The 26725-nt window shown below is 44.4% G+C and overlaps 1 protein-coding gene across 7 annotated transcripts in view; it reads right to left on the reverse strand.

Moving 5' to 3' along the window:
• CTBP1 (C-terminal binding protein 1) overlaps nt 1–26725 on the reverse strand; it is a 284958-nt gene that overhangs the window by 84444 nt on the left and 173789 nt on the right. Inside the window, exon 1 of one of the 7 annotated variants that reach the window (XM_088454294.1) lies at nt 5157–5347. The exons of 5 other annotated variants lie outside the window; for them this stretch is intronic. In XM_088454294.1, coding sequence (XP_088310420.1) covers nt 5157–5196 — 40 coding nt within the window. In that variant the 5' untranslated portion in view covers nt 5197–5347. Of the gene's footprint in view, nt 1–3583; nt 4846–5156; nt 5348–26725 lie in introns of those variants that run through there. One more of the 7 variants, XM_088454295.1, reaches the window with a different exon arrangement.

The raw sequence follows: 26725 nt of genomic DNA on the forward strand, positions 1-26725 counted from the left end.
ATAATGCATAGCGCAGAGCAGAAGTTCCGCATCAGAATGCTACATTACAGCCAGCTCTGCACAGAGAATCTTCGTGGAGTCCTGTATTCCAGTGCATGAATAACAAAAGGAGACCAAAAAGGTTACCCATGCCCGAGCCTTCATAAGCAGCAAAATGGAAGATACGATTGATAAAACAGTAATTTTTGGTCTCAGTCACTCCTGTGCAGTCCAGTATTTCCCACAGGCTAAAGAAGCAGCTCTGGGGAAGGGGGTGTGTGTGTATATAGAGCCAGTCGTGGTTATATAGGTTGATATTTATAGCTGCCTCTCTCTAATTGTCACCTAAGGCAATTCTAGGTGTAAAAATTCATTGTTGCTGTAAACAGGAGCCAGCTGCTTGCAAAGCGCTTACATTTACCCGGGTTACAGTGAATGCTGAGGGGCCCCCCGATCAGACATTATGTTATATTTCACAAGTCAAATTAATGAACAAACACCTCTAAAATATCGGTGTTCACATAAAGCCCCATAGTGTTTAGACGCAGGAATGGCAATGAGCGTTCCTCCAGAGCTGTTGTTGAACTACAAATCCCAGCATGCATTGCAACAGTTTTAACATGGTCAAATAGCAAAACTGTGGCAGAGCATGCTGGGATGTGCAGTTCTACAACAGCTGAGGGGACCACTTACTGCCCACCTCTAGTTTAGAGGCACAGTAGCATCGGCACAGCAAACACTACGAATCAAGACAGGCCCACCTGGCTGGGAGACTGCTATTCCCAAGGTCACACTGCTATTCCCTGCGCTACTTTCCATTCTAAATAAGGATGAAGCAGCATCGTTCACACAATATCCTTATCCACTGGTGAGATGCCGAAAGGCCCTTTGGGAGATGAATCCCTGAATATTCTCAGCAGTGATAATGGACATAGTCTTCCCTTTCAACAGTCAGCCTCGATAACTCACAAAGGAATAATACACAGACTTGTCTTCAGTTTGTTTTGAAGAACGAAGGAGGAAAAAAAAAAAAAAAAAAGAAAAAGAAAAAAGGAAGAAAAAGGATATCGCTGCAGTTCTGCAACTGACAGCTTGTAAGAAAGTATTTCCGTTAGTTTAGGGCAGAGACACGGAAGCCGGTTCATTAAATGGTTTAGTGACAGCTGCGTCTTAGACGTCATAATCAGCTTTCGAAATGGGATGAGCTGAGAAACTTCTTCGATGGCGGATGAGGACACGACGGCTCCTACAGGCTGGGTGCATAGTAAAACTGTCCCAAATTTCAAGCCCCAGGTTTTACTGATCTGCCTTTTGTAATGTCTCTGCTTTTCAATAGTTGTGACGTTTGCAGCAGCTCAACAGTGAAGTGACCCTATGTACAGTATCCAGATCACGAACAAAAAACAAAACAAAAACATCGAGTTAAGAACAAAATGTATATCATTTATAGAACAAAATGTATATCATAGAACTAAACCACCATATTAGAATGCCAAATTGTATACATTGGTGACAGGCAACAGACGGCACTAGGACTCCAAGTGGCCCCTCCTGCAGCCCCCAGCTCCTTCCTGCTCTATTGTCAGATTTGTTCATGGTGTAACATATAGATTACATACATTATCTCACTTATTACAGATAATGCAAGGCCATTTGGTGGTTGCCTATCACTGAGAAAATATATAGAACACAATATTATGGGGGCACACCAGGGTACAGTTGTGCACATCTTTGAACATTATGATACCCCAACATCGCACATTGGAGAGCGAGGGGAAAATGTGCAATGTTGATCGGCGCAAGGCGACGGTACGAAACCATTTTTCCCACATTTTGCAGCCATGGCTTCTGGTTGAGTTGCCCCCCCTATAGAGTCAGAAGAATATCAAGCGTGGTCAATCCCACTAAGCCATGTGTTCAATGACGTAAGAAATTTTCCATTAGCTTTGGCCCATTCCGCAACTAGGGAAATGGCAGCCGCCATTCCCTAAACAGGTGTGAAAAAGTTAAATACACAAGAAATCTTTGCATTAAAAAAAAAAAAATAAATAATCCTCCATTTTTGGTAATAAATAATTTGTAGTTAATCTTCAACTACCTGGCCTAGTCTATTTACAATAGCCATGCCAACAATACTTACTAAGACAACACGAGAGTCGGGAGGACTAGGCGCACAATGAGACACTTAACTTCTGCAAGTCGTTCATTACCTGTGATCCGCACATAACCCTGTAGGTCTGCAATATGCCCTGCAGTGTGAGCATCCTCTGAAACAGGGGGTGGAGGGAGGAGGAGGTGTACTATAAAAGGTTATCGCCTGCCTCATTCCGCCACCCTCGCTATTTCATTTGGAACACAGTTAATAAGAACAGTCCTGTACCCAATTATGACCATCAATTTGCTGACACAGGCATTGAAATGAAACCAAAAATGCACTTTGAGTCCGTGAACAATGTGCGCAGCAACACACTGATATAGTGCGCACTGCAATGCAATATATGGCACATTAACCGCCGTACGCTGTTGCTCAGAAACCACGGACAGAGGCCATTAAGAAAATGCAGCGTAGATAAGCGGATTCAATAGGGACAGTGAACTCTACGTTAATTTAACAGATGAACACAGTAATTGCATAACAAAGCATTTTTCCTGCTGAACGGTTCACCAACACGACAAGAACGAAAAAAAAAAAAAAAAAGTCATCTTCACATTATGCAAATGAGATTGAAAAATTAAGACAACGCACAGAAAGGTTCTTCGAATGCATTTGCAATGTAAAGAGCAGCTATTTGTTTACAGGGATCGACAACTCAACATTGACAGCACAGACACGGCATTCTGGGTAACTGAATCCTATTTATCTTCGACATTACACATGGAACTGGTTTGACAACCAGAATCAACAGACTCCTATATAACAGACCGAAGGGAGCCCTGGACCTCTCTATACCCAGTAGGCTTTGTCTGAGTGAAGACTGTCTTTAGCATTAGCCATTGTGCCTGCCTTGGGACAAAACAAAAAATCACTAATGAATGCACTGGATTCTCAACGTTCCAAAAAACGGCTTCCGACTACAAAAGAAAGTATTCATCCCTCCATTTCCTGTCTTATTAACTGCAAACCAGTACAGGCCACCTGTCAAACTTGACCCAGAACGTTACAGTTTTCATAGGCATAGCTCAATTATCGCCTTAATAAAAACAGATTTTTTTTTTTAAATTATATTTATATTTTTTATTTTTTTATTTTATTTTTTTGTAATAAATCATTTTAATATACATCCTTAGAAAAATATAAGCCCCACACAGATTGGTTTATTTCTGTAAATTATTAGTGTTAAAGTTCAGAACCACCAAGCTCACATCCAGTCACCAGGTAAAGCTACGAATATTATATAATATGAGATTAAATATATATTTAATCGTGGAGGCTAAGCAGTCATTGAATTAAAAAATCAAAATTGCTATCCACAGCTTGCTACACAACATATCGCTTACTTACAGGCTTTAAAACATAGTTTGTCATCATGTGCCCAAACACTGCCCAGCGACAGAAGGGTTAATGCATTACACCCCTGGAATAGTAGGTTGTAGTGTAACTTACATTTTTCAGCCGCCAAAGGGAAAAAGTTCCAGGCGTGCATTCTAAGCACCTAACGCCACTAGAGGCGATTTCCTTCCGAAGAGCTTCAAAACCACGGGTTATGTCTTACAGCCAAGAAGAAAAAAATAATAAATTTCCGCTCGATGTCCGAGGGGCCCCAAGCAGAGATGACAGGCCTTAAGTGTTTTCTTGCGACAAAAAAAAACAAGAGCAAAAATAATAAAAATATATATATGTATATCCTGCTTTGTAATAGCAACACGTTCCCCCAGATCTTATCGTAGAAAACAGCTCATCTTAGTCACCGCGGGACATGATGATCCGATGGGAGGTTGAACTGTATCCATCGAGCTCCGTAAAAATCTCAAAAAATATATATTTTTTTATTTTATTTTTTTTAAATGACAAAATTCCGTAGGAAAATTTAGCATTGAAGGAGGAATTCTGGAAATGTTACGGTCATTTACTCTCCCAGCGTCAGCTGCTGCAGTCCTAGGTTATTTTATTGTTTTTTTTTTGCTGATCCTAGCAGTATTTTTCTCCTCACCAGAACAGATTTTATTTCCTCTCTTGGAAAGTTCTTAAAAATCCCATAGCCGCACAAGCTTCTATTTTTTTTTATTTCTTTTGCCGGGATTATGATCTCAACTCAATGTGGTGTACTGCCAAGGGGGTGGGGGGTGGGGGGGGGGGGGAAGAGGAGGGAGGGGAAGGGGGTAGTGGGAGAAGGAGACAGAATGCTAGTTCCCTTTTCTGCCTGCAAAGAAAATCTGCCTGTTCGACTCAGAAACCAACATGTGTCAGTGGCAGCAGAAGAGAAAAAAAAAAAAACACACTGAAATTTAACCCTGTCCACTACCAGACAGAATGGCATAAAGGGGTTGACAGCGGCAATGTCTTTGCTGAAAAGCTCTGCCCGAGAGAAGAAGTTAAAGCCTGCCCACCCAGACTGTTGACAATCTGACAATCATAGCAATTAAACAAGTTCATAAACTGCACAATTTTTTTTTTTTTTTATCTTTTTCAAAACAAAACCACAATAAGCGTTACCTGCAATCCACACTAAAAGAAAGCATTCAAAAGGCAAGTTTTAAAGCTCTGAAAACAGAGATTCCAGCGTACAGGTTAATCCATTTACACCCAGCAGGAAAGGTGAGAAATGAACAGACTAGGGCATTTTTTTCATTCCAATAGGGAAAAAATTAAAAAAATAAAATAAAATCAGACAGGGGACAGTGCTTTCCCAGCCACCGTTGCCTTGTGATTGCATGGCATAATGCTCCATCAGCATAGTTGGGATATAAATAAACATTTTATTCTGCAGGGGGAAAATGCTCCCTCTCTCTTATTGACTCGCACACACACACAAAGCCAGAAAGGAATCAAGTCAGGGAGAGTGAGGCAGGGGGGATGGGATGTCCATACGGAGGAGCCAACATCCCCATGGCTAGCTCACACAATAAAAAAAATAAAAAATAAAAAAAAGTATATATAAAATGACGTAAACAAACAAAAAAACAAAATAAAAAATTAGAACAAAAATATATTAGTTTTAATGTTTAAATAGCATTACCTAGAGGCAAACCCTTGTTTAGCAAGTGAGAACTTCCCATTGAGGTGTGTGTCCGGCCTCTCTAAAAATGAGTGAGATATGGAAAATTAATCCCAAGCATATGGCCGCCACTTCAATTTTTCCCAGAAGTAAGAGACAGAGGCGCATGCACACATGCAGGGACACACACACACACACATCCAGTGCAAATGCGACTGTCTGAGCAAGTGGGAGAGGCAGGCAGAAGGGGAGGAGAGCTCTCCTTCCACAAGCACATTTTTAGGTTTCTCACTAGGAATGCTAAGTGAAAGCAGAGTGGGAGGGAGAAAAGGAAAAAAAAAAAAAAAAAAAAACTAATAAATAACACAAACCCACAACAACAAAATAAAAAAAAACACACAGGCAGATACATACATTTTGTAAAGCAATGTTACGGATGTTGACTCTACGTAGCTTTAATTCAGAAACAGATCTATGACCTAGAGTAAATCATGATATACCATTCATAGGTGCCAGCAAGTGTAAATATGCACACACTTGTCATGTGGAATCTTTACATTTCCGGACAGCATTACTTCCTGGATTTTTAACCCTTTGCAAGGGAGAAAATTAAGAAGCTATAGTAGTTTAGCAGGCATTGGATCAAGTGATCAAAAAAAAGTTTCACACTTGTCTGAATATATAATATAATTTTTTTTTACAAGTGCAAAAATTATTATTTCCTTCATTATAGACCATTTAAGTACAATTGTTAACAGACTGGAACCAACGCGCATGATGGTAAATACTAGGTAACAATTGGATGTATGTGGCAGGATGTGATATATTTTCTTCTTAACTCCCTAATGACCAGAGGCGCTTTATACTTTGCTGTACATACTTACTTTACAATAAAGGGTCCAAGTTACATAATATTGCTGTGTCAAATAAATAAAGAATACATTTCAATGTCCCCTTTCCAATATCCCACAGAATCATAAAAATTTTAACAAATTCAAGAGGTGGATTGGTAGGGTATCAAAGAATACAAAACGTGGCTAATTACATTTTGATCTATACTGTACTTGTACAGTATTACCTCTTTTCCACCAAAAACCCGGGTCCGACCTGGGTTTTCAGACATGGTTCCAACCCAGGTCAGACACCATTTACACAGCACCATCCATATGGGTTATTCTCAGGTCAGCACCGTTCACACTGAACCTGGGTCTGCCCTGCTAAAAACTTGTGAGATCATAAAAAGTGGGAGGTGACTCCTCCACAACCACCAATCAGCTCATTTTAGCCATGTCCCAGGCCGGATAACCCAGGTTGTGCAGTTTACACTGCACCACTACCAAGGTCCATCCTGGGTCGGACCCTGCTAGTTACCTGGGTTGGATTGCCGGGTTACTTGACCCGGGTTATTTTTCAGGGACCCTATTACACTGAGCTGCAACCTGGATAGACCCAGCAATAAACCAGGTTTTTGCTCTGGTGTAAAAGGGGTATATGAGGCAGGCTCAATTAACCGCAAGGTCCCGTTCTATAGCCTCACAGCCTTGGCGCACACTGTGGTACAGATTACCTTCATTTTTTCCATAAGGTGACGCACTGTGAGAGACCTTAACAGGACCTGGAGCTTAGTTGAATCAGGGGTCTATTTAGGAGTTAAAGTGAACTGAGGTAAGGTACCAGCCAATCAGCTCCTCTCTATCTACTAATAGCTTAGTAAATAGACCCCTCAGCCCCTAAATCTTCAAATAAGGTCAAATTATGTCTAAAAACAAGCTACACAACGCGGGAGATCCGTCTGACTCTGTAGTGCCAAGTGTCTTTTTGTGCGACTTTTTACCTTCAAATGCATCTTATGTGAAAAGCGATGGAAATAGGACGCGCACAAGCGGCTTCTGCTGATTACAATGATATGTAGCAAGCCTGTGTTCTGTGTGTGACTGCGGGTGTACCTGTAATACGAGACACTACATTACAGTGTTACAGACGCTGACACCAAAGTAGCATTTCGCATGCAGATAAACCCGCATATTTTAAAATCAGCAGAAGCTGCTTGTGCCAACTATTCACATCTCACATCGCTGTGTGAATAAGATGCATTTGCAGATAAAAAGTTGCACAAAAAAAAAAAAAAAAAAAGACGCTCAACGCTACAGTGTCACGCCACGGCATGGCGCAACTAGAAAGGCTGTTTAATGCTCAAGGAGGCTAGATGTAGGAGGACACATCTGTAGCTATGTAACTTAGCTGCTTTAGGGGGAAAGGTATCAAAACTTGGCGAGAGACAAAGTACCAACCCGATCAGCTTCGGTCATGTTACAGGCTGCATTTAAAAAATGACAGTTAGGAGCTGATTGGTTGGTGCTTCCTCTCTCGCCAAGCTTTGATAAAATCTCCCCAATAATTGTTTAACGCACACGTACATTACATTATATCCCATTAGCACAGTTGTGGGTCAGTAACAATTTACAAATAAATTAAAATATATTTAACATTTTGAAATTTATATCTACTGTATATAGAACAATGGATCACAAATTAAACCAGATTTTCACACAGCAGCAGAGAGAGTCCTTTTAAAATCAAAGGGGAGGGGGAAAAAAAAAAAAAAAAAAAGGTGGGTGGGTGGCAACACGAAACAAAGATTCATCTTCCGTCTTTCCAAGATACGTTGGCTGGCGTGGTCAGCTGACTCCAATAATGCAGTACACTGAGCTGTATGCGAGAGGCATCTATCAAAAGGAACAATCAGGCCTAAATAATGGCCGTTGCCTATGAGGCCTAATTACATCTCATGAGTGGGAAGCTGCAGCCATGATCAGAGCACCACGGGGACAAAATCCCACCCCCCACCCCGAAACGGCCAGATCGTACCACCCCCCCAGCCCATCCTACCAGGTTACACTGTTAGATACTAGAATATCTTCCGCAGGAAGTCAGAGATGATGAATAACTTCTTTCACTAGTAAAAGCACATTCTCATTGTACAGTAGTTTCCTGTCCCATGAGGCTCACGGCTATTGTTTTCCTTAGTACTTAAAACTACTCTTAATATAAAGATCCAAAATATTATTTGATTACGCTGACAAATCGCCATCTTCCAGACCGTCACCAGACACTCCTCGCTCACTTTTTTGACATTGCGCCGTGCGATATTTGCTACAGATGTGTGCTCTTCCAACTTTTGTCGCTGTGATGGCAAATGGGCGCACACATTGCGCCATGCGACTCGCTAAGCCAGCTGCGGCAGCGTTTGCGCCATGCAATCCTATGGGTCGCGGGAGCAAATGCAGCGCAGCAAAATACCCAGGGCTGAGTTTAGGGGGGTATGTAGATATGGGATAGCACAAAATTACATGGCCCCTAAACGCAGCACAGCAGCGTCCATCAGACCACGAAGAAAAAGATGGGGCACTTGCTTAGCATTGACAAGCAAAGTGTCTGCTTTAGGAATGTATGCTCATCTTATAGCAGGGAGCCTTTTGCACCGTAAGCTACGACATCTATATTATAGAATAAGAACCACATATTGTATATGTATTACATAAGGGCCTTAAGACTACTCTCCTCTCCCTGCTCCCAACATGCTATGACGTCCTCCACCCTTCAGTAAACAAGGAAAAATTGTAAAGAGTTTCATTAAACTGCACAATATTCACACAGCCAGTGTACTGTCACACAGCATTATACATAGTCTCATGGTGGGTACACTACACTATATGCTCCCTGAGCGATATCGTGTAGTGTTGTCCCCGGCAGGCTGTGCTCAATGTCGTTCATGACATTGAGCACAGCCGCTGAACGATATCATTAACGATATCGTTCAGCGCCGGGCTCTCTCCCCCATTCCCTGACATGCAGCAACCTGACGAGATCGTCAGGTTGGCCTGCATGTCAGCCCGATGAACGATGATGACGAATGACCCGCGGGAACGCGCGTCGTCGTCATCGTTCATCTTTTTGGGGTTAAAAATGGACGATAAATCGTTATCGTTCAGTCGTCCACTTTATCGCCCAGTGTGTACGCACCATCATATACCTAGCTGGGATTAGTAATTCCACAGCAGAAACCGGCAGACTGATTGCCTTTACCTGCAGTATAGACAGATACATACTGTATATCTGCACACAAAACGCACCAACATATAGCAGGCGAGGGTTCCGGATTATATATACTGTAAACAGTAAAAGGGTCGACAATGTCTAGATAGACACCAGATGTTAAGGTGCCAACACACATACCGACTTTTCATCCAATTTGGCCCATTTCGACGAATCGTGACGACAGATCATGTAAAAAAATGGCCAAATCGAGAGTTTCTACTCTTGATCACGATGCCGATGCGCGTCCCCGCTCGTCGTACCTAGCATCTTCAGATCTGCCGTGCTGTAGGGCAGATTAGCTAATCTGGGATACAATGCATTGGCTGCACGATAGATCTTAACTCTGATTGGACATTTTTAACTCCAAATCGTGACCACGACTGCCTGGGGAGAGTTCAGGGGAAATCGTGTACATCGGCTGATTGGGAGCAAGTTGGTATGTGTGTGGGCACTTTTAGACAGTCAACAGGGACAAAAGGTCGACACACACTAAAGGTAAACATGCAAGAAAGTAGACAGGTACAAATGGTCGATAGGGTCAAAAGGTCAACAAGAAAACTGTCGACATGATATTTTTTTGTTAGGCTTAGGCATTTACCCTGACAGTTATGGTTAGGCACCAGGGAGGGAGGGTTAGGCACTAGAAGGGTCGGTTAGGGTCAGGCCCCTACCCCGACAGTTAGGGTTAGACACCAAGAGGGAGGGTTAGGCACTAGACTGTATCAAGGGGAGGGTTAAGATTAGGGCTAAATAAAAAATAAAAATGTGTTGACCATTTTTGTGATGACAATGTTCATGTTGGTCTTTTGACCATATGTACATGTCAAACTTCTTACAGGTCTACATTTTGTGTCGACCTTTTGTCCCTGTCAACCTACTGACTGTCTAACATCTGGGGCCAAACGTAATAGGGTGAGAGTTTAGAAAATGTGAGAGAACACAATCATATTTTTAAAAACTCAGCCAATGTAATAAAGTCACAGAACATACAAACTCACATGTTTTCCAGACTCAAAATTTAAACTCTCAACCAGGTGTTTCCTGTATTGAAAATACAAGTCGATCAATGTATTAGTAGTGCGAGAGATTTACTGCTAAACTCTCACATTTTCTAAACGCTCACCCTATTACATTTGGCCCCTGGCATCTATCTAGACACTGTCAACCTCTATACTGTCCATCTATTTAATCCGCACCCTAGCAGCGATTGGCAGATTACAATCTCTCCGACATTGGACTGTACTGTGGAGCATGTTCAGGCAGATCCAGTCTATTTGTCTAGTGCCATCGACAGCAATGACGCCTGTGTGGTCCCTGATGCTTATCCACATCTGCGTGTAATTTGTGCGAGATGTAAGCAATGCCCCAGGCAGAACACGGGGACTGTGCAGGTAGGAGAAGGCGTCAGTCTGCACACCCTGGTGTGACTCTCTCTAGTGGCCGAGAATTAGGACACAACGTGCTTCAAACATGCACACGATACCCATTCCCATGTATTCTCCCACAGGTGCCTCGCAGCTGTAGTCTGAGAATTACCATCATCATCCATTATATATAAAGCACCTATATATCATGCAACGGTTCACATAGAATGTTTCCCAGTCTCTCAGATAATTCCCGGTTTAGTAATTTTTTTTTTTTTTAATCAACGGATTCACGGGACAGAGAGTATCTGTAAAAATGAAAAAGAAAAAGGGGGCGCTCTAACATGCATGAATCTGTTTTATTTAAGGACATAAAATTTTTTTTATTTTTTTTTAAAAACACTATCTCCAGGTATCGTGATTATATGTCCGTGCCAGAGTAATTAGCACCGTGGGCTGGATATGCAGCCCTCTGAAGTGGAAGTGGAATATGAAAGGCGTAAGGCCGTGGCCTGAATGACTGTGTATACACCCCTTGGCGTCCTCCTCGTGGCGTGGAGCTCCGGTGTTCCTACCTGACGCGGCTGGTGAGCTGGCTTATGGTGCAGTGTGCAGGTCAGGGGGGGGATGGGGACTGGTGAGATGGAGCATTGCCAGTGTAGTGTGCAGTAAATGTCAAGTGGTGTCCAGCCCACAAGGCGAATTATAACTGGTACGAGCATATTATCTCGATACAAAAATAATATCTCTATGCACTATAAATAAAACCAATTCTTGCACGATAGAGTCCCCCTTTTTTATATATATGTGTGTATACATATATATATATATACATACACACATATATATACCACACATACATATACATATTATATATACATACACACACAGCTACATTGTAACACTTTGTATACAGATTCAGAGACTCACAGATAGTGTCGCCTATAAAGTTAATCAGCAGAGTCTTCTGGTGCGTCCTAGTTGCATCACATTATGACTTGGATGCATCTCCGGCAAAAGAAAAAAAGAAAAAAAAAGGACGTCCGGCGCTACCAGTCTTGCAGGACCTGGCACACCGAGAGAGGCTTTTTGGCACAACTGCAGCAAACATGTATAAAAGGACACATTTATATACGCACACATATAAAGTACATATTTTACATATACATACACTCAATACCCTTTAGGATATAACGTCTTACGAGCAGGGCCCTCTACCCTCTTGTGCTTCTCCTTACTTTATTTTCATCTACTTCTTACTCACCACTAGGACACCTAACACTTGGTGCTTACGCTCTGCTGCTTATCTGGGTGTTATGGTCGCTAATGTAGCAATGTATATTATCCATGTCCTGTATTGTATCGTTCTGTAAGTCACTTTTTTGGTCATGTACTTTATAAGGCGCTGCGGAACACTTGTGGCGCCATATAAATAAACGATAATATATTTCTTCAACAAATGTCACTGAGGGGTTAAAGGCTTTTTTCTCTCTCTAAGATAAATCATCATATAAATATATTAAAAGCACATGTTTACTTACAAAAACAAAAAAGAGAATTATGTCTGTATTGTTGCCATGCTGCCCCACCCTCCCACGTCCTGTCACTTTGTTAGTGAGCCGTCTAGCTGGGGTGTAGAGAACCTGCCAAACCACCCCCCTTAGCAGCCCTAAACGGGAATGTCAATGACTTCACAAGAATATGAAATTACATGGAGGCACCAGAAGACACGCCACACGTGTGTGATCGGAATTCCTGCACTTCTAGCACTACGAATAGAGCCAGGATCTAGTTAACGCTGTGTAATCACCGAGGCTGTCAGCCCGCCCTCCCTGCATCACACTACCTCCCATTGATCAGCACTCTGGTGATTAGAGAGGGATAATCGTCTAATGATGTACAATCTTACAGATTCTCCCATTCTCATTCCTGTAACAGAGCAAGCCTGGCGCCCTCACGCTTTATACGTCTGCAGCATACTTCATTAACCCTATCAGCAAGCATGGCAAGAATAAATGTCACAACATTCACCAGTATACATGCCGAACGTTCCCTATATTGCCGTGTGAATATACATGGGATATGGAGTATATGGGATGGGATAAGGTAGGGCAGTGGTTCCCAAACGCTGTCCTCAGGACCCCACACACTTCATGTTTTGCAGGTCACCCAGCAGGTGCACAGGTGTACTCATTACTCACTGACATTATGAAAGATCCACAGGTGGAACTAATTATTTCACTTGCAATTCTGTGAGGAGACCTGGAAAACATGCACTGTTTGGGGTCCTGAGGACAGAGCTTGAGAACCTATGAGGTAGGGAGCCAACAGGGTTCTAAGTCAACATTCAGAATGGGCAAAGTGTCGACTGGTTTAAAAGGTCAACAGATAGATGTCGACAAAACATTGACCAGCTGAAAATGTCGACATTTGAATGCAATTAGGCAACAGTTAGGGTTAGGCTGCGGTTAGGGTAGTTTAATTTTAGGCTGTAATTAGGGTTCGGGTTAAGCCAGTATTCCTCCTCGCGAGGCTAAGAACGGGCCAGTGTAAGGTCACCGAGGACAAGCATTGCAAAATCAAGTTTCACTTTGAAGAAAGTTTAGAGGTTTCTAGAGCGGTATCCTTAGGTTTTCTAGGATAAAGATTGCACCACACTGAAATAAAAACCACAAATATTTTCACTCCTAATAAACTTCTAGGAGAAAGTGGTTATCAGCTTTACAACCAGGAGATCCCTGCAGTCGTCAGCTTTGGCGCTTAAGACATGTGACACAAGATTTGAATGTAAAAAATCAAAAAACACTGTATAAAATGTTGTGCATAACCAGATAACAGAATCAGGAATTTACAGCAAGCAGCCTTTTCGCTGGCAAACTCGGGTTATTGCCGGGTCGTGGATCAGTGGAAAAGTTCCTCATCCACCCTTTTATGACCTTATCTTTGTGTGCCTGCAAAAGACCATTTTATGACATCCATAGGTTTTGCAGGGCATACCCGGGAATAACCTGGGTCAAAGTTGCAGTGTAAATGGGGTCTGACCCAGGTTGAACCATGTTCAAAATCCTGGGTTGGAGCGGGTTTTTTTGTGGAAAAGGGGTATAAAGCTGTATCTGTGCCTACCATGGCTTAAAGATACTGTGGCGGATGTAGCTTTGGACTCCAGTCCATATTTTTCGGGTACAATACATTTACAGTGCACACACAAAAATAAAGTAGACGCATACATCCCTATGCAGATTCCGATTCCGCTTGCGACTCCTTTGATGAAACGGCAAGCATAGGCCAAGTGCCGCAATGGTGTGTTCACATAACTGCAGCAGACATGCCTGTCAGTACGTGTACCTGTGGCAGGTGAGCATGGGATTGGGTTTAACCCAAAGTGGGCATTTCAGAACAGACAGGGGGTAGGGTTTGGATGGATTATGGCACAGCGCCCGATTCAGAGTTGTACGCAATCCCGATTGTTTGCGTACGTTTCTGTACCGCGCATGTGATAGTGTCTGAGTGATCGCTCTCAATGGCGGCCACAGCAGGCCGCTCGGAAGCGATGACTGACCGTTTTGTAGAATTGTTGAGGTCAGGGTCTGCGTGTTCTGACGCAGATTTTCTGGCCCCAGCAAAGGAGATCCGGCGGCCATTCTGAGTAAGCTTAGGCTGAGCCTTCAGATGCAGAAGTCTGATCTAGGATGCCAGCAGTGGGCGTCTTTGGCCTTCAGACGCCTCCTGTGGGATTAGAATTTACTTGCAAATAGTGTGCAACTGTGAATGAGACCCATAGGTTTGGAGATGTCAGGGCTGTGGTATTATATTGCGCCAAATTGGCATGTGAGAAGTATGGCAGTGTGCCGGGGTACATTTTATCTTCACCGTATGCAGTTAGCATGGTCTGACCCATCTTCCAGTACAATATTACACACGTAGAGGAAAGGCTAGGGACATGTGCATCTCTTCTAGTATAGCTTCCTACCAGTAGCTGCATGCGAGAGGAGGAAGGGGCAGAGTTTTCTATAGACAATCTTATCTAATCTAACAGACCCCTTGCTGAGGTCCCAGGTCTTGCTATACTGCAAAAATGTATTGTAAAAAAAATAAAAAATTGGCCAATAACCTTGTTCACAATTACTATATTGGGAAATAAAATTGGGGTAACGTGCATAGTAAATTCTAGTAGAAATGAACGCTTCATGCAGCAATTGCAGGTCTACATTCCCTCCCCCCCAGTGTGCCAAGAGATAACTGGGGTCTGGAGATCTTTAGCAGCTGATCTCAAACAGAAGCTAATAACAAGTTATACTGTATTATCACAGTGATAAGTATCAAATTGACATTTTGCAGTTGTAGAATGATCCCACAATAGCTGTAAACTGAAGTTGTGTTTTCCTTACACTCCCAGGCGATAAGATGCACTCTCTTTACCGGGGTAGAAACAAAAACATTACCCAGAGACTTCCCCATCCCCCCACCCCCCCTCTTCTGCAACCTGCTGTGAAAGTTTCCGTTATCTCACGTCTACAGGTTGCTCTGTCCCAGCCCACTTCAAAGCTTAGGACGTCAGTGATGATCTAGCAAACCACCCCTCTAAAATATTTGCTGTGCCTTTGCAAGAAGTGCACCATCATCATATCACAAGCCACTGAGCTCCACAAGACAACACAGAATTTGTTCACATGCAGCACATTCAGTCATGAAGTAATTTCACAGTATGGTTGAACACAAAGATGTACACACATTTCCAACAAGGTTGACAGAGTTGTGTACACACCTAAGGATGTATCAAGAACCCAGGCAACTAGTCCAGTGGAACTTAACCAGGATGTGTGGTTTATTGTGTACAGCCGTACTCACTGTTGCACTGGTTTTGTCCAAAACACGAAGTGGAGAGGGTTTAGGCAGCTCACAAGCTGGTGACAGTCTCATGTACTGGGGTAATGGTGCAGGCGCTGGAACAGCAGTAATAAAGTGGTTACAGCCGTCCTCCACTATCGCTCATACAGTGAAGAAAGATGGTGCCACCATGCACGCACAGCTAGGGTATCAGCAGCCATCTTGGTAAGGGAACAGAAGTGTCCCTTGAGGAGCCATGTTGCTCCACTTCTAACAAATCTCAAACACTAGCAATTTCACACATTTATACCTACATATTAGATGCAGATGTGATTGCCTTTGCTTAGGGCTCACACAGGGCCAGCACAACCCACTCAGCAGATCCTGCACTGCAGGGACACGCCAGGCTGGAGAGGCGCTCTCCCTGCAGAGCTGCTGAGCCTACTGCAGAGAATGGCATCAGAGTCTGAGCACAAGGTCGCAGCATGGGATCACCATCGGAACAGTCGCGACCATCGCTGTCCCTTCAGCTAGGCTGCAGTAGCTGAAGCTTACCGCAGCCTGGATGGGTCATGGCAGCTTGCGAGGCCAGGAAGTCTGCGTGCACCCACGCAGACCCTGGCCTCGTCCCTCCTGGAAAATAGGGGCGATACACCCCCGTTTCCGGGAACACTGCTCAGGAACGCCCCCACTCTGCCTCCCAAAGGCTGTAGCCTGTCAATCAAGCTGGGGCTGTGAGGCTGTGTGAGCGAACTCGCAGACGCAGGGCTGCACATGCGCAGTACACCTCCTGCACACGCGCAGTCCTCTCACCATCGGAGATCTGCGCTAACTATCGGGTTAGCGTACATCTCTGAATCAGGCCCATTGCCCACCACAGGTAAAAAAAAAAAACACACATGCACATTGTTCGCCAAAGGAAAAATTAAATTGCCCCCACAGAATAAATATATAAAACAAAGTTATTTCTTTGTTCCCCCACCCCTCCTAGAAAACTTAGTGACCTCACCTCCCGAGTTGCAGGGTAAGTCGCAGGAGGAGCTCCATAGTGACCCATAGGCTCAGTGACCGGTCATCCAATCCCTCATTTGTCTTCAACCTACCGTGGCACCGGCATGCAGCAACAGCCTCAGCAATTAGTCACTGGTGGCATCTGCACTGTGTGCGGCAGTGTGACCTATGTGTCATGCACAGCCCGCATCTGATCTACACAGAAGAGCCCAGGGCTGCCTGGACGAGAAATTTATATAATGGTAGGCTCAGCCATGACGCCTGCAAGAGAGTCGCCAATCCTGGCGGACATGGAGGCATTGGCATAGCAGCGGTCCGCCATATATGTCCTGGCTGCTGCACTGTGCCCCCGTTCGGCCGATACACCAAAACGGCTCTCGAGCCAGCCCTGCTAATTGTAGCATGCCGTGGCACCCATCCCTTAATACTTATTGTTACACACATGGCCTTCACTGTATACATCTAGCATTCCCGCTAGGCTGTTTGAGCGGGGCGCCGCACCCTGCCCTATTTCTGAAGTGCAGAAAGCACCCTGCTCTCCAGAGCGGCACCCCGCTGAGACAGCCTGCGGGTTCTGTCTCCACTCGCTGGTCGCAGTGTCCCGCAGATGGTCAAAACGGCAGCGCAGCGTCACCGCCGGTGAATGAGCCCGGCATCCATTCACAGTCACTGCAGCGCTTGGGGGCTGCCCGGCATGTCCATAAGTGCCAGGCACGCCCCTAGTAGTGACGAAAAGGGGACGCGTCAAATACATGCCCCCTTTTTAGTCCAGGCCCCTTTACGGCGCCTGCAGAAGTGCCCTATCTCTAGGTCCGGAGCCCGGCCTACTGCCGGACCTAGAGTAAACACTATGTCAGTGGGTCCTTCACTGATTGTAGCAGGCAACAGTCACAGATGGCTCTGGCCCCTGGGGGTAGCAACAAGTATTAAGGGGTGGGATGGGATAGGAGCAAGACCCCATCACCTAAACAGTATTTCATAGCAGCCGACCACCCTTCCTCCTCCCACCATATAGTAGCAGGCCCCCATCATCCTATATAGTTGAATAGCAGCAGTCTGCATGCACCTTACTGCTTGTCCTCCGGCTCCTGTCACTTCTGGTCCAGGCTGAGGCAGGCTCCTCTCTCCGGGCATGTGAAAACATACGCTCGTGTGTCATGTTGCCCGGCAGGCTGTCAGCACAGCGATTAGATAGCTGCCGGAGTCCTCTGCCATTTGCGGCGGACCTCGCGATCCGCTTGTAATGCCCTGCATGCAACCCTGGCCACGGGCCCCCTGGGTCCCGCCGTGCCCTAGGCTGGTGCCTTTGTTGCCTAGCGGGAAATCCGCCCCCTGCCTGCCTCCCTCCCATATCTTCCCCTCCCCCCTTATAACTGGTCAGGAGGGGAATGAAATGGGGTCGAGCCGAAGAGGAGCATCAAGAAATTGAAGAGTGAAGACAGAAGAAGCAAAATCGTTACTTTTTTTTCTGCAAGTGTTTTATTCTAAAAGTTTATAATATATCTATTTAATAAGGTAATATGTATATGTGTATTCATATAATAAATATTTAATATTTTTACTTAAATATACACAGTGTATATTATTTATTAGGGATGTTGTCATAATCTCGACTGAGGTACATGCGGCGGGGAGGGAGAGTTCGGTTTAGGCACTAGGGGAGGTGGTTAGGTAAAGGCTGCGGGGAGGGAGGGTTAGGGAAGCACCGGTCTGGAGAGGCACTGCCGATGCCTTCTCCATTTGCCGGGTGCCAGCTGAGATTTTGTTACCAGTGGGCGCCCAGCAGCGGCAGCCGAAGGCTATAGTACACTCCTGATCTCCGCCTTCCGGCTCCCGCAGTGAGTGAAGGAAGAGACGTCATGATATCTCTCACATAGTGACCAGAGCAAACACACAGAGGACGGAGCAGTTGAACAGCGGCGGGTGCAAGAGCGGGGCTTCAGGTAAGTATAGTATTGTGTGTCTGTCTTTATGTGTAAGGGGCACTACTACTGGGGGCACTGCATAATGGGTGCTACTACAGGGGGTATTGCATAAGGGGCACCATTACTACAGGGGGGCATTGCAAAAGGGGTACCACTACTACTTGGGGCATTGCAAAAGGAGCACTACTTTGGGCACTGTTTATAAGGGACACTACTGTGCATCATAGCAGCAAATCTTATTCACATTACACCACATAGTAGTGTCCCTGATTCCTGTTGTGTGGCGTAATTTGAACTGGGGATACTGTTGTGAGACCACTCCCCTTTGTGCTCCGTGCGCCTGCGGCGGGCGCACTGTCCCTTTGTAGAAAACTGTAAGGAAGGACGTAAATTCATCGTTTGCAGGAGCACCGTAACACCGGCCCTGGGCTCACATTTGTGCTTCTAATGTAACTTTATATATCTTGGAGTTTGTTTCACAAGGACCAATGACAAGTGTGTGGATTGATGGTCGCAATCTCAGAACGTTACACTGTAAAAACTGCTGTGTTTATGCGTTATTTCCATAAACATAATGTAAACAAAGGCCAAATGGCTTTTTACGCCCAGAAGAGAACTCAGCATTCTGGATACAACTGTATTGCCTCCAGCTAATACAACCTTATAAAGCTTCCTGATTGGCTATGGACCTATTTACCGAGACAAAATATGGAAATTGTAGATTCCGCATGGATTAGAGCAAATATATATATTATATAATGCAGGTGATAATCAGGGAACTCTCCTACGTTCAGCTAATTAACAGGACACCGTAATCCCCATGGTTTTCAATGGGCAGGGTGGTCTGACCCTATAGGCCCCAATGGCCGATGCCCCCAAAAGGTGGTGCAAGGCCCCTTGTCCCTATGGGTAGAACATCGCCAGAGATGGATCTTATGATAACTCCCTGGCAGCCTTAATGCATCTTCCATTCGTTCTATTGGAATTTTGTTCTCTGCGTGCGCCAGTAACAGGATAGCGAACGCTTTACTGCTGACCTCTTCACTGGGACAGGCTCTTCTAAGAGACAACAGATGTTTATTTCCTAACTTAGGCCCTGGTGCCAAGGTGGAGGCAAAGCACTTCTGTCACTGCCACTACTGCAAAATAATCTGGTCAGTGTCCAATGGCAGTAACCACCGGGACCCACGCGCAGTGCACTGCCAGATGTGAGGAGCAGTTTATGCTCTGCAACCTGATAGATATGATGCTCTGTGGAGTTCTCATAAAACTGAGGGGTCTATTTATCAAACAGTGAAAAGTGTGGGGAGGGGAACCCTAACCTCCCCCCCAGTGTTGCCTGACCCTAACCCCTCCTTCCCCTAGCCTAAACCCTAACCCTGAACCCTCCTTCCCCTAGCCTAAACCCTGACCCTAACCCCTCCTTCCCCTAGCCTAAACCCTGATCCTAACCCCTCCTTCCCCTAGCCTAACCCTGACCCTAACCCCTCCTTCCCCTAGCCTAAACCCTGACCCCTCCTTCCCCTAGCCTAACCCTAACCCCTCCTTCCCCTAGCCTAACCCTGATCCTAACCCCTCCTTCCCCTAGCCTAACCCTGATCCTAACCCCTCCTTCCCCTAGCCTAAACCCTGATCCTAACCCCTCCTTCCCCTAGCCTAACCCTGACCCTAACCCCTCCTTCCCCTAGCCTAAACCCTGACCCCTCCTTCCCCTAGTCTAACCCTGACCCCTCCTTCCCCTAGCCTAACCCTGATCCTAACCCCTCCTTCCCCTAGCCTAACCCTGATCCTAACCCCTCCTTCCGTTAGTCTAACCCTGACCCCTCCTTCCCCTAGCCTAACCCTAACCCCTCCTTCCCCTAGCCTATCCCTCTCAGAGGGTGCTTAACCCTAAATCCCCCCCGGGGAGCCCCAAGCCTAACCTCCCCCCCAGCAGCTATGAGCTCCCGACGCCCTGCATACCGAAGGTCAGGATTTCGGCATGGGGCTAATAATAGGAGTCTGTATTTAGACACCTATCGTTATTCCCATGCCAAACTTTCTCTGTCAGGAAGGCGGCGGTCAGCATTTCGACCGCCGGCTTCCCTGCTACATCCCACATGGAAGACGTTGCTTGGTATTCCTCATTACCTAGGGGTTTTCGTCTATTTTTTTTTTTTTTGTCAGCCACCTGTATAACATTTATTTTTGTGGACTTTCCCTACTGTTTAGTCTAAGGTTTCTATTGTTGTAAGGTTTACATTGTCCTAAAATGACAATGGTCAAATTCATTGCAAATGTAAAAAAAAAAAAAAAATTCTCTGCCGCTTCTTGAAAAACGACCTATTTAGGAAAACCCTTTATTATCCAGACCTCCATGTTCACAAAGGGCCAACAGGAAAAAAACAACAGTGTATAAGTTTGCAGGTTCGTCCCTGAACAAATGGTCATAAGTGACCCAGTAAACTGTTGACCTAAAAAAAAAAAAAAGGTTAGAGCTTGGTACGTTCCCAGAGATCGCTTCTTCACTGCCATCTGCAAAGCAAATGGGACAAATCTGATATTCCCGTGGGGATGCTGTAAGCAGACAATACAACCCTTCATATGCACAGCCAGTCCTCCTCTCTTGTCCCCTGATTAGGTCATTGTACCAGGTCCACTTACACACCCGGTAGGGATTCTAGATCAGCTTACAACGCAGCAAGTTTAGGTATAAATTGTGTTTCACTTTTTGTTTTGTTTCTTTGGAATCAAGGTGCTGCGAGTAGGCAAAAGGTTTTCACTCCCTTGTGGGCATCTCTAGTGAGTAATGCTAGCCACACTGTACACCTACACTAACTAGCTCATATAGGACATTTTTTGTCAACAACACACCCCAAGAATAACTTTAAGGGCCATATTCAATTAGACGCGTTTTGCATGCGAAAAAGTACAGCGCTCGTCCCCGTATTCAATTCCAAAGGACGAGGAAACACGTCCCGGGGAAACTCAAACAGGTGAAAAGTGCTGTCAGATTTGGGGAAATCAGCCTGACAACCCCCAAAAGATGCACTAACATTGGGGATCAGGGTTGATGCCCCCTGCTGAAGGTATTTCAGGTACTTAAATGCTCTCATTAGCTGCTTATTAGCATATTTGCACAAGTGGTGAAGAATAGCATTTAGCAGTTTTTTTTTTTAGAAAATAACTAGTCCCAGCAAATTTGGGGTACATGAAAATGGGTGCAAACATGGTTAAAAATTCCAAGAGTGAGGTCTAAAGTTAAAACCGCACATTCAGCAAACACCTGCAACAAAAAAAAATAAAAAATAACTCCTCCCCAATACTTGCAGACCTCCCAAAGTCTATTTCGCTAGGTTGTACCCCAACTTTGTACTTTTCGCCCCCTTTTCAAAGTCATTTTTTGGGGTTTTGTTTATTTATTTTTACATTTTTTGATGTAGTTTACCTTTGGGGACCTGTCTAAACAGGGTAAGCCCCAACTTCTGCCCAGTATGTAGCATGCCTCAACAATAAAGAGACACTGCCAGCTCCCCATCCTGCCGCTCGCCCTCCGAGCCACAGATCACCCGCCTTAGCATCCTTGATTGTCTACAATCCGATGGCCTGGCCGCTAGGTGCGCCGACTTCTCCTAGCTGCCGTCAAAAGAAGTGAAATGAAGACAGAATAAAACTCCTTTAGCAAAACTGAACTGTTCAACAAACACACCATGATTTAATGAATACACAATCATCCAAAGAGAGACAGACCGGAAAATGCCACCTAGTGTTCAGGCTTATACCCGCTGTAAAGTGCATCCCTGCTGCTGAAGATACAGACATGATAAGGTTTTTGTTTGTGTGGATAAAAAAAAAAAAAAAAAATTTCAGCTACATTAGTGCAGAAGTTAAAATCCATCTTTGGAAATGGACAGGTTGTTCACATTTAGACATGCGGGCGCAATTCAATTATTTTCGCCAACAGCTGAGCACCCCCCCTCGCGCCCGACAGAGCTACTAAATTGTTGCTCCCGCCGGGCACTATCAGCTGTCGGCGCCGGCATTTCAGCTCGCATCCCCCAGGGGTGGCAAGCTGAAATACATGAAAAGTGACCTGTTTGGGTGCCCAAATGGCACTTTTCACGATGGCGTCCAGCACTTTAGCAGCGTAAAACAGATAAACCTGACCAAACCCGACCACTAGGGACGCGATAATTGGCATCAAAAAGAGCCACGCAATCTTCCGTCACTTTAGGCGGGAGATCGGGCGCATTGAAACAATTGAATTGCGCCCACTGATGCATCAATGTACATACTTCAGGCACCTTTTCTCTAAATTTGAATAATGCAGTTGCCTTAAATACTCAATAACTTACTTTTTAAAACTTCAGTGTCTAAATTTGAATTTCTAGAATCCCCCTTCCAGAATCCTGCCACCCTTCCACACCCATCAAAGGCGAGCCAGGATAGGAAATCGGCTCTTCCAGTGGGATGTGCTGCTCTGGAGGTTTTAGGTTCCCTTACCTATTACTATTGTAGTTGCAGGTCCCATTTGCTTTCATTACTGAAGGACATTTAGAAATATTAAAGAACAAAGTATAAGTGCAAAGTCCAATGGGGCTCAATACACAAATTAAAATCTATACCTCTGAGCCAGTTAGTCAGGAAGCTCCTTGGTGGTCACATGAGATCAGAAAGGAAAAAAAAAAAAAAAAAAAAACCTACACATTTTAGAATGGATTGAGAACGCAAAAATCCCGAAAGGGTAAAAACAAAAAACCTCGGATAACAAGGCACACTAAAAGTGCAGGTTTTAAGAATAGCTATATCAGAGCATAGGTGACTTAAATAGTGCCAGTGTTTGATCTATTTAATCATCTGTGCTCAAGCATAGATATCCTTAGAACCTGGGCTGCTAGTGTGCCTTGAGGAGAGAGTTTGGGAAAACACTGTCAGAGACTATTTAATGTCCAGCAGCCCTCTACCATCAATACAACACCTGAGCATCCCAGTCTCACATCATTTAACCAAAACTCCCCTACAATGGCACTTGCTGCTTATTTGAGTGTACTGGTAGCAGATGCAGCAATGTGTATAAACCATGTCCTTGTCCTGCAGTGTTTTGTACTGGAAGTCACTGTTTTCTTGTTTTGCTCATTTGTAAGGCACTGCAGAAATGTTGGATAAAAATAATTGAATTGACCCCTTTATGTCCTGATGGGATCTCGTGCAAGTCAAAAAAAACAAGATAAAGCAGTCATTTCAGTTGCTGTGACATCACAGCCGTCAGTCACTCTAGCTACTGCAGAGATGTAAAGGAGTATTATGGACTATATCAACAAGAATGATCACTCATTTTAAGGATTCTCTCTGTAACACACAGCCTTTAATATATTAAAGCTAAAGGTCATTACACATTTTCTGATACATGAGGATCTGTCAGAGACCTATCCTGTTTAGAAGGGGGTACAGGAATTTAAAAAAAAAAAAAAAGTTGCAGAAACATTTCAGACGCAAATTATTCGAAAAAGACAAATAATCATCGCCCATTATTTGGAAGCGCAAGGAAGATAGTGAGCTGTTGCCCCTATACCTAGCACAGCTACCTTCACTTATTTCCTGCCATTACTAGAATGAAATACGTCAATTCTTGTTTGTATTTAATGCTCAAGCAATAACATGCTCAGGGACCTAAACCTATAGTCCTCGGGCACTTTGCTGGAATCTGAAGGTGTCATTAGCAGCTGGTTCCCAGTGAACGGTGGGGGCCAAACATTGGCAGGATCTAAGCGATCGCAGAAACGCTCCTCACGCCATGTATTGAAGCACTGGCTATAACCCACACACTGCAGCCTCTCTGTAATGCTACGCTCTTTATATGACCGCTTAGGGCTCAGAGAGAGAGCACTATATGAGAAAGTCAGGAAAGGAGTCCATGACAGCAGTATATCATGCTAAGTTCTGCATGCATTCATAGCAAATGCCAAATAGCCTTAGTCATTCATCATATAGAAGCTAAAATATAATGAATATATATATATATATATATATATATATATATATATATATATACACACATACATATACACATTTCCAAAATGCTCCTGGCCCTCACCATAAACCAAATTAAATTACCAGGTGCAGCAACCAAAATATAATAACATTGAAGCCAACAGGAGGCACTCCTGGACTTATATATATATATACACACATATACACGCACACACACATATATATACATGCACAAACACATACATACACTTATTTGACAGCTATGGACAAAATAAAAATGTCAAACAATTTAAAAAAAAAAGAATAAAATAAAAGAAGCAGCCATTGTAAATAATCAATGTCAACTGTTTGGGCTTCGCAGTGTGAAATACATTTTATTTGACATCTCTCTGCTGAGCGGGCCGGAGATTAGAACATCCCATCAGTGCTTCCAACTAATTGATCCATTTGCTGGAAAATGGTTTGACAGCAGGCACCGTCACATACATTCGCCCTAGGGCAGACGTCAATGAAGAATGTCAGCGACCTCCTGAGACTGATTGTAGGTAACAGAACAGGCGCCTGTGCAATGGGTGCGTGGGTAAGGCAGGCGGCTGGGCGTGCGCTTACATTACACACACACACACAGTGCAGGACAGAGCTCCTCTAGCAGCCTGATGTTTTACATCTCAGGGGAAGGAATATCCTCATATTTTCCACAGCAGGCTCTAGGTTACAATTATGTTTGCAGGCAGAGCGCGCCAGGAGTTATAAGTGCTATTATGCTGGGAAAGCTACCATGTGTCCACCGCAGATTCTATAGGAAGCCGGGGATGATGCATACGACAGACTAGAAGGTGGGGATTTCTTTAACGTCTAAGGAACTGAACAATGCTTTGCTTCTCTAGTGTGTTTCGTATAATGTTGACTTGGCAAGAACACGGTTTACTTAAAGGAGGGGGAACGAAGCCCATAAAGTGGGGTTTATTTTTATAAGTTTATCCAGCAGTAACATTTGAGCATCGCTCAGATGTGGGAATACAACCGCCGTGTTCAGCCAGCAAAGCTCTACATAAACACCAAGTTCCCCGGGGAGGTTGGTAAATTAGTAATATGCAAATTAGGAATAGAAATCTAAATACACAAGAGCCCGTCACAGGTATCCAGGCGGAACAAGGTTACAGATCCACAGGTTCAAATCTTTAAAGAACATATTTGCTCATGGTTATAAAAAGCATTTTTTTTTTTTTGCTAGGAACAATTGCAATTACAATTTATTTCATATAACGGTCTTGATTAGGATGGTCCAGTAGCGATTTGAGGGGATATACAGGTGTTTGGAGGGGAAGGGAAAAGTCACAAGCTTTAGCCGAACCCCCATTGAGATGTGGCCACACACCCTTGCCATGATCCCTGAATCAGAGAAGGTGGGAGGCATGCTATACACATGCTTGCCAGCACTGTCGGAAGTTTCAGCGGGCCAGTCTTCCGGCATGCTGCGGATCTCCTAAATAAAGCAGACGGCCCTCGGGTTCAAGGATTCAAATTGCATAGAGTCATCGGCTGTAAAATGCTCCAAACCCTGCACCGCAGACAGGGTTATTCCCCCCCCCCCCTCATTGCTCTCCCAAAAGGGGCTTTGCAAAAGTATGCCAATACAAGTATGCCAATACATCACAACATTCCTGACTACAAAACTGAATACATCACAGAATGTGAATGATTATTAATGCCATACCTCCCTGCATTAGACGTGCACATGGGACAAAGCTCCACACTTACAGGGGTATTTATCAAAGCTGGGAGAGAGATAACATTGTGAGAGATAGTAATAACCAACCAATCAGCTTCCAATTTATAGGCAGTGTTTAAAAAAAAAAATATGTTAGGAGACGATTCTTTAGCAATTTATTTTTTACAATTTAATCCCTCTCCCAGCTTTGAAAAATATCCCCCCTTAATCTGCCCAGACTCTGCCAGCTTTGGGGTGAAAACCTCTCCCCTTCCAAGGCCCATTAAATGGAGGAGAGTAGGTATGTGACTCACTAGGAAGTAGCGACATCACTAAGAACTGGGCAAGTGTAGGTCAGTGCCCCTTCCAGCTTGTGTCATAGGCTGCATTCAAATACATACGGACTCCACCCAGAAAGCGGCTGCTTCCACTGAACGCAGGCGACCGCGGCATGTTTAATTATCGTGCACCGTTACTGTATGCCGAACACACACACACACGGCCGCACAATTACTTTCCTTTCTTCATTAGCTCACAGTCAGGAAGTGGAAACAGGCCAGTCCATGTCAACCCATTAGCGAGGCAGCGACAATAGAAGCAAGGTTACAGATAAAAGCAAGCAAATCACAGCTAAAACAGACAATTTATAGCAAGAGAGAGAATCTCTGCAGTACGGAGCTAAAA

Source organism: Taudactylus pleione, unplaced genomic scaffold (genome assembly GCF_031769625.1).
Source record: "Taudactylus pleione unplaced genomic scaffold, aTauple2 ptg000611l, whole genome shotgun sequence".
NCBI classification, from domain to species: domain Eukaryota; kingdom Metazoa; phylum Chordata; class Amphibia; order Anura; family Myobatrachidae; genus Taudactylus; species Taudactylus pleione.